Below are 16,166 nucleotides of genomic sequence, written 5' to 3' on the forward strand. Positions count from 1 at the left end.
CTGGTTGTTGTAATGTTTTGCTTTGTTTTTTAGCGGAGTTGTTGAGCAAAGAAGGACTACAGAAGACAACCGCGGGTTATAATTATGAGCTCGCGCATTATAATGTTTCCGTGCTGATTTCTGAAAGTTTATCTTGTTTGGACAAGTTTGCAGGTCAAACTAAATAAACTATAGTCTTTCTAAACAACTGTCTCGTGTTTTATTGGTCCTCTACAGCAATACACTGTCTGTTGAATGCATTTGTATGCAACATGGTTTGACAATTAAGTAGTCTAACAAATATATAGTTGTTATAAATGAAGAGTTTGGTTGCAAAACGCGATAAACGCCATTTTTTTTACATTTGGATTTTATTATTGGAAATCACTGTTCAGATGTAACTTTAATCTGTGTGAATCGCTGCCATTAATAACATTTAAGAATATACATTTTAGGCCTAGTACAAAATGTATTTTTTCACAAAATGCGATATCCGCCAGACCAGTTTCTTTACAAAGTGCGATATAACGGATATAGAACGTCCAGGATGCTGCGCGAGCTCAGCATCCTCTGGGAAGAGAGTTATCGCCGGTGAAGCGCTCCGACTTTGCACAGTAATGCGAGTAATGTTGGTCTGTGTCATGCCGACAAACTATTAGATGATGTAGCCTTCAACCTCACAAAAATGTATAAAAACGCTACAAAAGTGGACCAAGATAAAATAATCCTGCGTCTGTCAGTCTCCGATGATGTCATGAAGGCCAGGGGTTACAGTGAAAAACTGCCTTTTTTCCTGCGCTCATCCCCATCACAAGATACCTGTCTGCAAGGCTACATTTCTAAGTTTAAGTTAGTAAGTTTATTCTTTAAATCATTTCTGTGAATACCGAATGAGAGGATAATCACTTGCGCCAAAAAAACTGTTATGATGCGCGCTCCCCTTTTCTTGCGTGAAATTGTGACTGTAAACGCACAGAAAACGTGGCTGGTCAGGCCCTGATGATGATGATTATTACTGATATTATTATTAGTATTACGGTGAAATAATTCATTAAATATGACTGGGCGAGGCGATCTTGTGTCGCGGACTCGGTGCAGAGGCAAGAACTGTGACACCGCGTCTCCGCCCGCTCTGATCATACAGGTTTGGTTTTCAGCAGCGGTGTGGAATGAGCCTCCACTCTTTCTGTAACAAGCTACAAGTCGTTTATCTAACTAACTTAATCTTACTTATAAAACAAAACATTGATTCACTAGCTTTTCTTAATGGTATTACAGTGGTAGAATATAGCCTAAAATGGATATATAAAAAAAAAAAGTCAATAAATAAAAAATTATGTTATGTTGTGTTGTGTTGTGTTGTGCACGTTCTGTCCAAAACTAACTCAGAATCTTGTTGTTATTAATCAATCTTTGTATATACTATTCCATATATCTATGATGTTTTGTTTTTTAAACCAATTTAAGATGTTTGACAATATTAAATATATAATATGTTGCATTTTGGCATGGTTTTTTACTTAATTATGAACTATTTATGGACAAAGTTAAATAAAAATATCCTGGATTTGAAAATATTGTGTTCCTGGCCTTCACTGAGCTCAAGTAATAGTTTAATGTATAAAAATTGTGAATGAAATTGACTGTTGATGTCTTAAATAATAATGTCAAATAACCAACATTTCTCAAAATGGATATCTCGTTTTGCAACGAAACTCTTCAAATGTACCTTCATTAGTCAACATTTGGTGTAGGTAAAAAAAAATAATAATAATAAAATAAAATAAGTTACTCAAACATGTCCTAACACATTATGGTTGTTACGTAATTTATTATTATTATGTATGTTTTAAACCAGCAGAATATAATATATATTTAACGTGTCATGAACTTACTCCTATTCAAAAATTTGCTTAATAAAAAATGTCCTAAGATAAGAATGGGTATTGTTTTGTGACATGTGTCATGTGACATAAAAAAAAAAGATATCCGGAAATAAGAGAAAAAAACATGACAGACCAACATGACGAGCCATTTTGTTTTGGTGACTGGGGAAAGGTAGGGCATGGAACACCTCCAAAGTTGGGAATGGAAGAAAAAGTTTGAGAAACATTGCTATTCCTGTTCCTTCATTTGTACTTCAAGGAAAATAAGATTATTAAACTGGATACACTTCATTTATCAATTAAGCTAATTTATTGATTTCTAAACTGTATGTAATGTGCTTTTAACACCACCAAATAAACAGCAAACACTATTCTAAATCATGTTTGACATACTACAAGCTTCATAGCAACAATACCAAGTTTACATTTATGTGGATGATTTTTCCCCCCGATACAAATGATCAAAATGTTTTCATTAGCTTTGCACTGGGCAGATGGTTTGACTCACAGGTGTGTTTTATAAACGTGTGTGTTTTTGCTTTGTTTTGGCTCCGGCGAACCCCTAGAAAGGCCGGCGGGGGATGAATTCTTAGCAGCTGTGGAGCAGATCAACCCTTCATGTGTTTGATGGAGAGCGTCCAGATCAGATTCTGAACAGATCCGTCCTGTAGATGCCTATCGAGGGGAAGTATGCCGTTCTGCTCTAATGAGACCGAGGGGTCAAGAGTTAACAAGCGCAAGTACATCCAGGTCGGTCTGCGTGACTGCTGCACTTGCCTTCTTCTCTGTCTTCTCTGTTTATTATGCTGAATATGTTCACAATCTGAAATATTATGGATTTTTATTCTCTTTTATTCAGCTGCTTTGACACAAACTACATAGTAAAAAGCTCTACAGAAATAAAGATGACTTGACTTGATTTGTCTGTCTGCGTGAATCACGGATCAAGCTGTTCTGTATGATGAGAGGAGTCTCTTTTCAGATCTTATGGGGCCTAAAATGATCATTTAAAACTTTGGGGTCAGAAAGATTATTATTTTTTTAAGCCTGTGTGTGCAAAATGAGCTATTATCCACAAAATGGTGCAGCTACTGTAATCTGTAATCATTGTTCACTTTTTTTTCTTACTACAAGTCAATTAAAACTGATATTAACAAATAACCAGAAAATCTGATGAGTTGAGTCTCTTTAGACACTTGTGGAGGGAGGAAGTACGAGGCCGGGAGTGACAGAGTAGGAAAAAATAAATCTATCTATCTATCTATCTATCTATCTATCTATCTATCCATCCACACACATTTATATGAAACCAGATCAATAAACTCACTACAGTTTGACAAATATTGCTGCTGTTGGACAACATAATGAATCTTGAGGCTTTTTAGGAGAGAATGTAGATGTTTAGATTGCAACTATGCAGTTCATTTATAAGGATAGAGCCTATTTTAAAATATTTAAAATTTCTGAGATACAGTGCGTTGGCATCCATCAGCCTGTTGGTTGATGTTCCGCCACAAGATGGCGACAGAGACCGCATGATAAGCCCATAAAGGAGAAAAACGTCGCATAATTTGTAACTACAGCTGATCAAATCATTCTAAAACAGGAAAGTGACTTTCTAAGTCGATCTCTCTCTCTTTTGTATGTTGTAGTGCTGTATTTATACCATAGTCTGATAGTTTTTCTGGTAGTGTTCAGGGTTTATTATTGTGATATCGCGATTGCAAAAGATAAATACTGGGATAACTCTGTAGATTGATGGCATTTCACGCTGTTCAGCCTTATAATCTTAAAATGTAAGCAAAATCCCCTGTTTTGTCATCACTTTAGATATTAGGTTAGAGAATCGTTCAAATTTGTGAAGTAGCAATGGTTTCGAGCTTGAGCTCCAGCTCCTCCTCCTCCTATAATCAATGTGTAAAACTAATAGATTGAAGCTTTTGTTTGTTCCTACCTCCATAAAACTGTTGAACTCTACCCAGAACAATGCACTTGTAGTATATTAGCACCTGACAGTGTTCTTTATATCTTTATATATTTCATAAGTAAATATTTATATATGGTCTTTTTGTTTTACGTATTTTATTGTCTGCTTAGAGCAATGTTGTAGCACTTTTTTGCCCAAAACAAATTTCCTCTCGGGGACAAATAAAGTTTATCCTATCCTAAGCTGTTTTAATGCGTACACCTACTGTACCCCATCCCAGTGTCATCACTTGTAAAAGAAGTGCAGCAAGGAGGAGCTGGAGTTCAAGCTCCCCCCTGCTGGAGCTCAACTCTGTCCATGTGGCTCTGCAGTGAGTACCACTTGACGGTTTCTGCTGTTCTGACTGTTGGCTGCAGATGTGAATCAATGGCGGAAGAAAGTAGTTCCTCATACAAAAGGATTTTGAGACTCTCAGTTTCTGGACTTTATAACTCGCAATTGTGGCTTTATTTCTCAAATGTCCAAGATAAAAAGCCAGAATTCTGATTAATACCTCTGAACTGTGACTTTTTATTTCAGATTACTGACTTTTTTTTTAGTTTTGAGGTTAAATCTCACAATTCTGAGATAAAAGTAGGATAAAAAGTCACAATAACCTTTTATATTTCTCATTTTGTGGCGAAAACAGGCTTCCATAAGTAACACACATTTTCAGGTGTTGGTGAAAAATGCTTAAAAATGTGACAGGGTAATGATGACAACCAAAAAGTTGCAGAAGTGTGTTCTGAAGAAAGTGTATTTTGTCCCCTACCACCTTCACATCCCTTAATATCTCTCAGTCTACAGAATGCACCTTTAAAAGTGAATAGGATGTAGGGATGAGCCCTTCAGAGCAGAAAAAAATTACAAAATTACCACAAAACATCATGGAAACAGAGAAACACTGCCATCTAGTGGTACAGAACAATATGAGGCTGAGTTGTAGTTTTCCCAGTGCACTTTTACCTACCAGCCACACAGTGAGTGTCCTGTCCAGACCACGTCCCGTCTGCTTGACAGGTGCGATTCTGAGACCCATAGAGACCATATCCACTGTTGCAGGAAAATGAGACCGTCGCCCCCTCCAGGTACAGGGTTCCTTCCTTCTGACCGTGGTTTGGTGGAGACAACCAACCACAGGACTGCACTGAAATCACAAAACCATAAACACCATACCGATAACAGTCAGACTATAAGCACGTCTCTAATGCTTTATAACTGAGATAAGATTAGAGATAATATATAAGCGATGATGTTTAAAGTTCAGCCAATTCTTACTGATGTGATGACACTTAATGCTGCCATCGGTTGTTTCTCATAAGGTAACATAACATTACTTAAGATTTCTATAAGCATGTTGTACAGGTCTGTTCTAGTAAACGTTTCAGGTGACCACAGTGTGCTGGATTTTAAGGGATAATCAGGGAAATAAAACAATGTGCTTGATTAACCATGTGTTAAATTAAATCATTATTTTTAAAAATCAGTTTATTATTTTCCATTATTATTATCTTCATCATCATCATCATCATTATTATGTTACTATTAATATTATTACAAAAAATAATAAATAATTTTGATGAAAAAAAACCTTATAATTTTTAAAACATTATTTGTTATTAAATAAGATGAGTTAGAAAACTAAGCCACAAAAATGCTACAGTTACAATAACTTTAACATCATACATTGTCAGGTTTAATGGTGAAAAATTAAATGCTATATATTAAATACTATATGTTATAAAATGAAGCCACTGGCAACTATATATTTTTGGAGCGAAATGCTAATGGTCCAATCCAATTCAATGATCTATGCTAAGCTAAGATAAATGTGCTTCTGCCAGACCCTGAGATCAGCTGAATGGCCTCAAAAATGGTAAAATTCAACTGTTTAACTTGAACAGAGATGTAAAACGAAAAAAGAAAAAGAAAAAAAAGTGTTTCTTCAGGTAATAACATTGCTTATTAAATATTGTAATTATTTTTCAGAGAAAGTAACTAAACATTTAAACATAATTTCAATGAGCTATATACTAAGCGAAGCGAAAAGTGCTCAGGCCCTGATATCGGCTAAATGGACTCAAAATGTTCATATTTAACTTTTTAACTCTAGTGAAGATGTAAAACGAGCCTATTTCCAAATATACTTTTTGAGAATTGACTTTAATTAAATGACATTTCAGACAAAGTTACTAGAAAATTAAACAATCTCAATGATCTATGCTAAGCTAAGCTAAAAGTGCTCCCGCCAGACCCTGAGATCGGCTGAATGGCCTCAAAAATAGAAAAGTTCTACCAGAAAAACTCAACCAAAAATAGAAAAATTGTGGAGTTTCTTTAGGTAATAACATCGCTTATTAAATATTACAATTATTTTTCAGAGAAAGTAGGAAGAAAATGTAAACCTAATTTCAATGATCTATGCTAAGCTAAGCTAAAAGTGCTCCTGCCAGACCCTGATATCAGTTGAATGAACTCAAAACTGTTTAACTCTAGCGAAGATGTAAAACGAGCCTATTTTCAAAAAAAAAAACCTTCTTTCCTCAAATAATTAAATACTTTTTAAATAATTGACATTAATGAAATGATTTTTCAGACAAACTAATTAGAAAATTTAAATACAATTTTAATGATCTAATTAGTAACTATTGACTTTAAGCAACTTGCGCCACAGCTAAGAATAAGAAAAAAGCTCAATCTCACCAGGCTCCAGTGCGGTCTGTGTGTCCGTGTGGCTCCTGTATGCCCTCAGCGTGGCGTTCCCCTGCTCCAGACTCCTCATGCTCAGAGTGTCATATTTGCAGAAGTCTGCACCGTCTCCTGAACACAGCCTCAGCGTCGCCTCCACAAGAGGATCCGCAGGGTCTTCAGTCATGGAAAAGTTTGGATTGAACGACGGATCGTGCTTTGGAGCATAATAATATTCATTCAGGAGGTGGTCTGTGTCGTAGGTGAACAGTGAAGTCTCATTGGTGATGGCCCCTGGACAAAACAAAAAATAAGATTTTGAGAAAAAACAAAGTCCAGCCTGACCTTCATGTTTCCTCATGACTGGTCTGCCACATTTTTCCACAGCTTTGCTGGATTAACCCCTGCTCTCAGGTTTAATCAGTTGCTCTTGTACTTGTTTGCTGCTGTAACAGAATTCAGTTAGTGCTGGTTTCTGTAGCTGCTGTAAGTTCAGTGATCAGTTATCATGGCCTAATTTTACCTTCCATCACTATCAAATGGAGATCTGTTTGCAGCAATATTCTGTTTGTCAAATATTATAAAGACAATGAATGTAGATGGTTTGTCAGGGTTTTTTACATTGTAACCAAACAAATTAAAAAACAACAACAATCAAAAGGAATACCATGCAACATTTTAATAATAATAATAATAATAATAATAATAATAATAATAATAATAATAAAGATTAAATGCATTTGTGACTTCCTTCAGTTTTTCACCAAGGCAAAAAAAACTATATTGTTCTCCTTTTAAAAACAACAACATCAACAAAAATTCTTTTGTAATAAAAAATGTATTTAATAATTTTAAAAATGCCATTTTTATTTAATTCTCATTTTAAAATGACATGGTTGTGTTTTTTTCAATTATTTCTTTGTGTTTCTTTTAAAAAGTCAGAGGCAGGTGGCCATTTTATTATAATCTAAAACAGGGGTCACCAATCTCTGTCCTGGAGGGCCGGTGTCACTCCAGGATTTAGCTCCAACTTGCCTCAACACACCTGCCTGGATGTTTCTAGTATACCTTGGAAGACCTTGATTAGCTTGTTCAGGTGTGTTTGATTAGGGTTGGAACCAAAATCTGCAGGACACCGGCTCTCCAGGAACAAGTTTGGTGATCACTGATCTAAAGTTATAAAACATTTAAAATATTTAAAATTATAAAACTAGTGATTACAATAAATACTAACACTAAATTCATTCATTCATTTTCCTTTGGCTTAGTCCCTTTATTCATCAGGGGTCGCCACAGAGGAATGAACCGCCAACTAATACACTACGGCCAATTTAGTGTATTCAATTCACCTGTACCGCATGTCTTTGGACTTGTGGGGGAAACCGGAGCACCCAGAGGAAACCCACGCCAACACGGGGAGAACATGCAAACTCCACACAGAAATGCCAACTGACCCAGCTGGGACTCGACCAGCTGATTAAAAAAAAAAAAAAAATGGATAAAAAAAAAAAAATGGAGTGATTTACTGACAGCCAGCGCAGTAGCTGAATATGTCCTGTGTGCTGCTGTTGGAGGGAATGATGGTGCCGTCACTGGAAGTAAAATCATCCTGTGGGTCGTCGTTCATTGTACCCAGCAGGCCAAGCGTGTGGTTCTGCAAGTCATGGGGCAGCAGGACAGTGAGGGTCATGACCCCTGCACCTGTCCTGACCTCCAGCCCAGCGCCCGACGGAAACATCACCGTCACATTAGACGGCTTTGGGGAAAAAACAAAAACACCTGGAACAACACAGAAAAACTGAAAAATGAAAACAGATGCATCACATACAGAACATCCAAATTTACTGTAACACAAATAAAGGACAGTCTCTAACCTCAGCACATTACATTAGAAACCACAGACAATGAGTTTTAAATATCATTTTATAGTTTTATTTTATATTCATTTATATGTATTTTTTATCATAATCTTTTCTAAAAAAAAATTCTCTACATCTTTTACTACATTTATTACTGTGAAATTATTCACATAAATTAAGATGGCTGTTTTTTTATTTGTACTTTTGACACTGGTTTAACAAAACAAAACAAAACACAAAAAACAAAAACAAACACAAAACAAAACAAAAACAAACAAAACAAAAAAACAAACACAAAACAAAAAACAAAACACAAAAACAAAAAACACAAAAGAAAAAAAAGAAAAAAACAAAACCCAAAACAAAACAAACACAAAACAAACAGAAAACAAAAAACACAAAACACAAAACAACACAAAAGAAAAAACAAAACAACACTAAACAAAACAAAACACAAAAAACAAAACAAAACAAAAAAGAAAAAAGCAAAACCAAACACACACAAAAAAAACAACAACAACAAAACACCACAACACAACACAAAACACAAAAACAAACACAAAAAAAAAAAAAACACAAAACAAAACAAGAAAAAACAATACAAAACAAAACAAAAACTAAACAAAATGCGATCTTTTTAAAATTAAATTAGAAATTTAAAATGTTTTTCTCGCATGAGTGAACACTGATGTTGAAAAAATTATATTAAAATAAAATACAATAAAAAGTAATAAAATAATTAAATAAAATTTAGGTAAAAAATACTTTTTAGTATGTAATGTGAATAGATGCATTTCAATTAGTTCTGTGTGTTTTTTAATGAAATAATGCAATAATGGCCTGTAAAACATCAGTCAGTGGCCACTGCCAGTTAATTTTATGCCCTGCCAGTAATGAGTTTTTTGCTGTTGTTACTACTCTACTTTTTTCTACTTTTAAACTTTATTCTTTCACTACTTTTTCCACTGAAATTATGACAAAGGGAGTTGTTTTCAAAATTTGAACGGATGCTGTTTTTCACATAAACTGTTGTGCATATTATTAATAATATTATTTTTTAACTCACTAAAGATGTTTCGTTGTGGCTTTACTGCCAAAATAAAAGCTCTATGGTTTAATGTTAGACAGCAAGAAAAACAAAAACCATCATAAATACTACTTTAGGAATTGCATTGCTGTTATGTATATATGTATATATATATGTATATGTATATATATATGTATATGTATATATATATGTATATGTATATATATATATATATATATATATATATATATATATATATATATATATATATATATATATATATATATATATATATATATATATATATATATATATATAAAATACTAATAATGACTAAAAATAAAACATTATTAATAAAACATTTAAATATTATTATTATTATTAAAATAAAACAAAACAAAACAAAATTGAGAATCTAATGTGAAATGACACATTTCAATTTGTTTTGCTTGTTTTTTTTAATAAAATAAATATAAAACTGCTAATTTTATGCCTTACCAAACATTTAGTACAATACAAACATTTAGTTCCCCTGAAAAGTGACTAATTAATAAGTGTATAGTGTAAAGTGTAATTAATAAAATGTCAATTTTGTACTCGTATTTCTTATCAGTAATTTGGGGTTTGCATGATTTAAAAATTTTTTATTTCTGCTCAAAGCTACAAGTTTTATCTACTTACAATACTGTATATCAGATATACAGTAAACAGCACAGTTTCAACTTGAACAAATATTAACTAATTAACTATTGTGATAAAAAGTGCATTTTTAGCAGTAATTACTCCATTCATCCATCAAAAATCAATCTTACATGCTGATTGAGTGCTGCAGAAGTTATTTATTTTTTCTAATCTGTGCTTTCACTAAAACTGCAGCTAAAATTAGCTTCCAGAGGATAATCTTACCTTTGAGATCAATCCATTTTTGCTCAGAGAATGAAAGCTCCTGCTGGTTCATGAAGACCTGAAGCTGGTCTGCTGTGTCTGCGAGACGCACCTCGATGATGTCAGAGTCTTTCTCCTTCATGGTCACTGAACTGAGTCGAGTCGCAAGAGCAGAAGATCCTAAGAGAAACATTTTCTTTTAGCCAATTGAGTGTAAGAAGTCTGATTCTATCCACTTTTAAAAAGAAACTCACCATTTTCAAATCTCATTGGTTCAGTCCTGCCTTGCACTGACAGCTGATAGGCTGGAGAGTGAACCAGAGTGTATTCTCCTTTCCCATTGAAGGTGAATGTAACACCATCAAATGTGATGAAGTGTGGGTCACCAAGAACAGCAGCTGATGAAGAGATTGAGAGGACATATACACCTTTTTAAGTTAATACATTTTAATATCTGGAGCTTTGGTGTTGCTGCCTTTTTGTATATAAATAAATAAATAAATAAATAAATAAATAAATAAATAAATACATTATGAAAATAAAAAACAATGTGAAAATAAAATAACATAGAACTAAATATATGAACATATTAAAAAATTATGATACAATAAATAAAAATATAAAGGTTAGTAAAATAAAACCAAAAAAGAATAGAAAAAAACTAGAACAAAAGAAAATACAAAAAGAAAAAATGTAATAAATATAAAAAATAAATTAAAAGAAAAATAAAAGAACAAAAATAATTAAAATGAATAAATATATAAAATAATAAAAAAAACATGAATAAAATTTAAAAGAAAACAAAACAAAAAAATAAGAGAATACAAAATAAATTTGAATGAAAATAAAATAAAAATTTAAATAAATGAATAAATAAATAAATGTAAAAAAAAATGAATAAAAAAATATGAATGAAATAAAATAAATAAAAAACAAAACAAAACAAAAACACACAGTACTAAAATTTTATTTACCTGCTCTAGGTGGTTGATATGTTCTGCAGTCGCTGGATGGCCGGTGAGTGAAGTAGTATTCACAGTTGTCTGACCACAGGCAGCAGTAGTAGAAACTAATTACATCATACTTCCAGTGGGAGAACCCAGGAACTCTGGGGGGTTTCTTGTATGGTGGATCCCCCCAGTCATGCCCTCGATCAGGGGTACTGCCTCCAATAGAGTCCCCCGTGAGCACCTGAGCTCCAGTGCTGTCGTAACAACACTGCTGACCTGCTCCATATTCAGCACTGCAAAACAAGACATTAACAAAATAAATAAATAAATAAATAAATAAATAGCTAAATAAAATGTTTTTCATGAGTCTGATAATGGGTAATAAAATAAGTCTTACAGGGTTTTTGCTTTCTCTTCTTTGATATGAAAATTTTATATATTATTGAACTTAATGTCAGACCTATTTGAAGGCCAGGATCATACTTAAGTTAATAAAAATGAACATTCAGCCAGAATTGTGACAAAAAAAAATCCAAAATGCAAATAATTATATAAATAATTTTAAAGATTTAAAATAAATAAAAATTATATATAGTAAATAGATTTTTTTAAAATAAAATAAAAACTAAACTAAATATATAAACAGAATTATATATAAATACATAAATAATAAATCAATCAATAAAATAATAAATAAATAGATAAATAAATAATACTAAATTAAATATAGTAAATAGAAAAATTAATTTCTTTATTTGAAAATTAACTAAAAACAAAACTAAATATATGAACAGAATTATATATAAATAAACAAATTAATGGATAAATAATCAATTAATTAAATAAATAAACAAATAAACAATAAAAATATATAGTAAGTTAAAAAAAATAAACACACACAAATATAATATACACACACACACAAACAAACACCAAACACACACACACACATATATATATATACATATTTATAATATATAATATATATATATATTTACACACATACATATACATACACATACATACACATATATACATACATACATATAATTTTTTTGAAAATAAAATAAAAACAAAGCTAAATATATGAACAGCATTATATATAAATATATGAATAAATCAACAAATAAATGGATAAAAAAATTATTAAATAAATAAACAATAAAAATGTATAATAAATAAAAAAAATAAAATATATTTTTGAAAATAAAATTAAAACCAAAAAAAAATATGAACAGAATTATAAATACATGGATAAATCAATCAATTAATCAATAAATAAATACATAGATAATAAATAAATGTAAAGTTTAAATGAAACAAAAAAAAACAAAACAAAAAAATAATCATTTAAAACTAATTAAAAGAAAAATAAAAGCTAACAAAATGAAATAAAATAAAAATATACATCTATTTAGTTTTTTTTTTAATCATTCAAGTTTTGAATACTATATTACCTGCCCTGAATGGCTCTGACGCAGTGAACTGCACCTGGATGGTAAACACAGAGACTCCCGGCCTCAATATCACAGCCATAATCAGTCTGAAAAAAAAGCACACACGACACTTCCATAAATACAGCTTTACCACATTTAACTGAAGCCTGGATAAATCTGTGATTGGTGGTATATTTAAAAATCTAAAGTCATGGCACCCACATGAAATCTCCCAGTGTCAGCGCGGGCCTGGGCCAGTGTGCAGGGGCAGTCTGTGATCTCTGTTAAGAAGTCAGGCATTGATTTCTCTTCTTTATCCCAAAGAACACACTTCTCCAGAGCCCAGCCTGCAGAGTCTTTTCTGAAGGCCTCTTCTAGATGCCAGGCGACCGCATGTGCTCCGCTCCACAGGGCATTAACATCTCTGTAGAAAAATGTACGCAATTTACTGGAACCATAATGTTTATGTATGTACACTACATGAAAATCAATTCATTTTCTTTTTGGCTTAGTCCCTTTATTAATCTGGGGTCGCCACAACGGAATGAACCGCCAACTTATTCAGCATTTGTTTTATGCAGCAGATGCCCTTCCAGCTGCAACCCATCTCTGAGAACATCCATGCACTCTCATTTACACTCATACACTACGGACAATTTAGCCTATGGACAATTCACCTGTACCGCATGTCTTTGGACTGTGGGGGAAACCGGAGGACCTGAAGGAAACCCACGCGAACGCAGGGAGAACATGCAAACTCCACACAGAAACGCCAACTGACCCAGCCGAGGCTCAAACCAGCGACCTTCTTGCTGTGAGGCTAGAGCGCCACTGTATTTAATAACATCAAAAATCAAATAATTGTTTGTCAATTTAAATTTTGTTTTCATTTATCAATATAGTTTTGTAGCTTTTTCCAATTGTTTCATTACATTCAGTTCCATTTTATTTCTTTCAAAATAAAAAAATAATTAATTAATTAAAAATAAAATTAATAAATACACGGCATACACACGCAAATGAGCCTCTCGTAAGCCTTTTAAATAGGGTTTTGTAATTCCATTCTCTTCCCCAATTTGAAGACATTTTAGATGGTTATCAGAATAGATAACACGAAATTGTTACCTGTTGGATTAGTATAGATTAGTATGACTGACAAGTGTACAAAATTATAATAGTTCTCTGCGACATGTAAAATCTCTCTGTGTGAAAATACCTCTTTTTCTCTTTGTTTACGGAACTAGACATATGCTAGGTCTGATGATTTAATGTACAAAAACAACAAAAAAAAATTCTGAAATCACAGTTTAATATTGGTTAAGCATTTTATTTGATTAAAAATACAATGTTTTAGTGGAGAACCATGTTACGTGGCTAATTTAACAAACAAACAAACAAACAGGCTAATTAATGATAATAAAGCATAAGTACTTAAAAAAAAAAACTTGACGTGATTCTCCTCAGGTCTTCTCTTGGTGACTCTGCGCTCGCTGCCTGTAACGTTAACTGACATTATGCTAGCTCTCTATCCTCGGCCCGTTCTTAATTTTGATTCAGTAAAATGTCCAAGAAACACAGCGAAATAGGACCTCATTGAGTCTCAACCTTTATTACAGCTCATGACGGACATTTCTCAAAGAGGGAATAACAGAAATCTTATCTGAGACGGTGTGAGTAAGCTCGAACGTCCAGCAGGCGCGCCGTTATGATCGATGACTCTTGCTTGTTTATTAATGCCTGTGGAAGCGGTGACGTAATTTTGACAGTGAAGTCTCGCTGTTTGATTCGTACTCGTAATCAGGACTTCGTGTCCGTGGAGAAACTGTAATTCGTGTTTGTAAGGTACACCCATCGTAAATGTATCAGTCATAAACAAACAGAAAAACAAAATGTCGTATCTGTGTCTGTTCTAATCGCAGATTTTGAAATTGTAGCCTCGTAAAATTATGAGTACGCTCCGTTTTCCTTTACGATTTTATAATTACGGATGCGTGAATTTTATTTACGCACGAAATATTAATGACAGTGATTTTATTCCATACTCTTCTGGCTCCATAAATAACACCAGTGAGCTCTTAAAAACACAATTAATGAAATTAAGTTCTCACCGGGCCCCGTCAGGTTTGGTGCTGGGACTGATCCTCATGCTCCCCAGGTCCCAGAGAGAGTAAGGTTTATCTGCGATTTGAGGGGTGAAACTGAAAACACCAGTATTGGGCACATCTCTGCCCACGCTGTACAGATACTTCCACTCCGCCTCCCAGTTAGCAGAATATGCATCTCCTGTTTTTTATCATAACAACAAGGTTAGTCAACAATAATATTAATAATAATAATAATAATAATAATAACAATAATAATAATCTGCTGTATGCATTTTGGGTTGAGAAATCAATTGCAAAATGGCAGATAGCACACAAGTCAGATTAATACAATGACATAAACAATGAAGGATATTCGCAGGATGAAAGACAGAATGATAGAACGATAAGCAGTAGACATAACAAAAACAGATTGTTTAAGGAGAAAACCACAGTGATATGAAGAAATAATAGAAGGATGTGTAGAACAATAGATTTATTGCCGGCAGATAGCTCTCTGCAACTCTCACAAGGTCGCCCACTGAAGCTAAACAGAGCTCAGTAGCTGGATGGGCTACATAGGAAAACTAGGTTGCTGCCGGAAGTGGTGCTAGTGAGACCAGCAGGGGGCACTCAACCTGTAGTCTGTGAGGGTCCTAACGCCCCAGTATAGTGAAGGAGACTCTTTACAGCTTTATCTTTTGAATGAGACGTTAAACCGAGGTCCTGACTCTCTGTGGTGGTTAAAAATCCCAGGAAGTCCTTCGAAAAAGATTAGTGGATTAACCCTGGCATCCTGGCCAAATTTGACCACTGGCCTCTGTCCATCATGGCCTCCTAACTATCCCCATATCAAAATTGGCTTCATCACTCTGTCTCCTAATCAGCTGGTGTGTGGTCTGTCGCAATATGGCTGCCGTCGCATCATCCAGGTGGATGCTGCACACTGGTGGTAAATGAAGAGATTCCACTCAAAATGTGTAAAGCGCTTTGAGTGTCCAGAAAAGTGCTATATAAATGTAAGGAATTTTTATTATTACAATTATTAAAAGGCAGAATCAAAAATAGAACGATACAAGCAGTAGAACAGCAAAGAGAACAACAGAGCTTCAGAACAAGAGATAGAATGATTGAATAACTGTTTGAAAAGTCAAAGAATGACAGACACAACTGAAATTAGGATGACAGAACTATAACAGAATCCTAGAACAATGGAGTGCTTCTTTCATAGAAGAATATAATGACAGATTAAATGATAATGTACAGTAATAACATCATGAATAGGTCTGCATCTCTGTTTTGCAGTCAACTTGTTTATTAATAAAACATTATTTTTTTCATCATGGGGGAGGCAGGGGGGTCCATCATTTTGAAATAGCAAGATGGATGACGGATGGATGGACAGAAAT

General features: G+C 33.5%; 1 protein-coding gene across 1 annotated transcript in view; it reads right to left on the minus strand.

Moving 5' to 3' along the window:
* susd2 (sushi domain containing 2) overlaps positions 1 to 16,166 on the minus strand; it is a 37,701-nt gene that overhangs the window by 12,494 nt on the left and 9,041 nt on the right. The window contains exons 5-13 of the mRNA XM_056458935.1: positions 14,785 to 14,959; positions 12,899 to 13,100; positions 12,698 to 12,783; positions 11,265 to 11,533; positions 10,545 to 10,688; positions 10,312 to 10,470; positions 8,050 to 8,298; positions 6,535 to 6,813; positions 4,802 to 4,978 (exon numbers count right to left, since the gene is read on the minus strand). Of these exons, the coding sequence (XP_056314910.1) occupies positions 4,802 to 4,978; positions 6,535 to 6,813; positions 8,050 to 8,298; positions 10,312 to 10,470; positions 10,545 to 10,688; positions 11,265 to 11,533; positions 12,698 to 12,783; positions 12,899 to 13,100; positions 14,785 to 14,959 (1,740 nt within the window). The remainder of the gene's footprint in view (positions 1 to 4,801; positions 4,979 to 6,534; positions 6,814 to 8,049; positions 8,299 to 10,311; positions 10,471 to 10,544; positions 10,689 to 11,264; positions 11,534 to 12,697; positions 12,784 to 12,898; positions 13,101 to 14,784; positions 14,960 to 16,166) is intronic.

The sequence above is a fragment of the Danio aesculapii genome, chromosome 5 (assembly GCF_903798145.1).
Source record: "Danio aesculapii chromosome 5, fDanAes4.1, whole genome shotgun sequence".
NCBI lineage: Eukaryota > Metazoa > Chordata > Actinopteri > Cypriniformes > Danionidae > Danio > Danio aesculapii.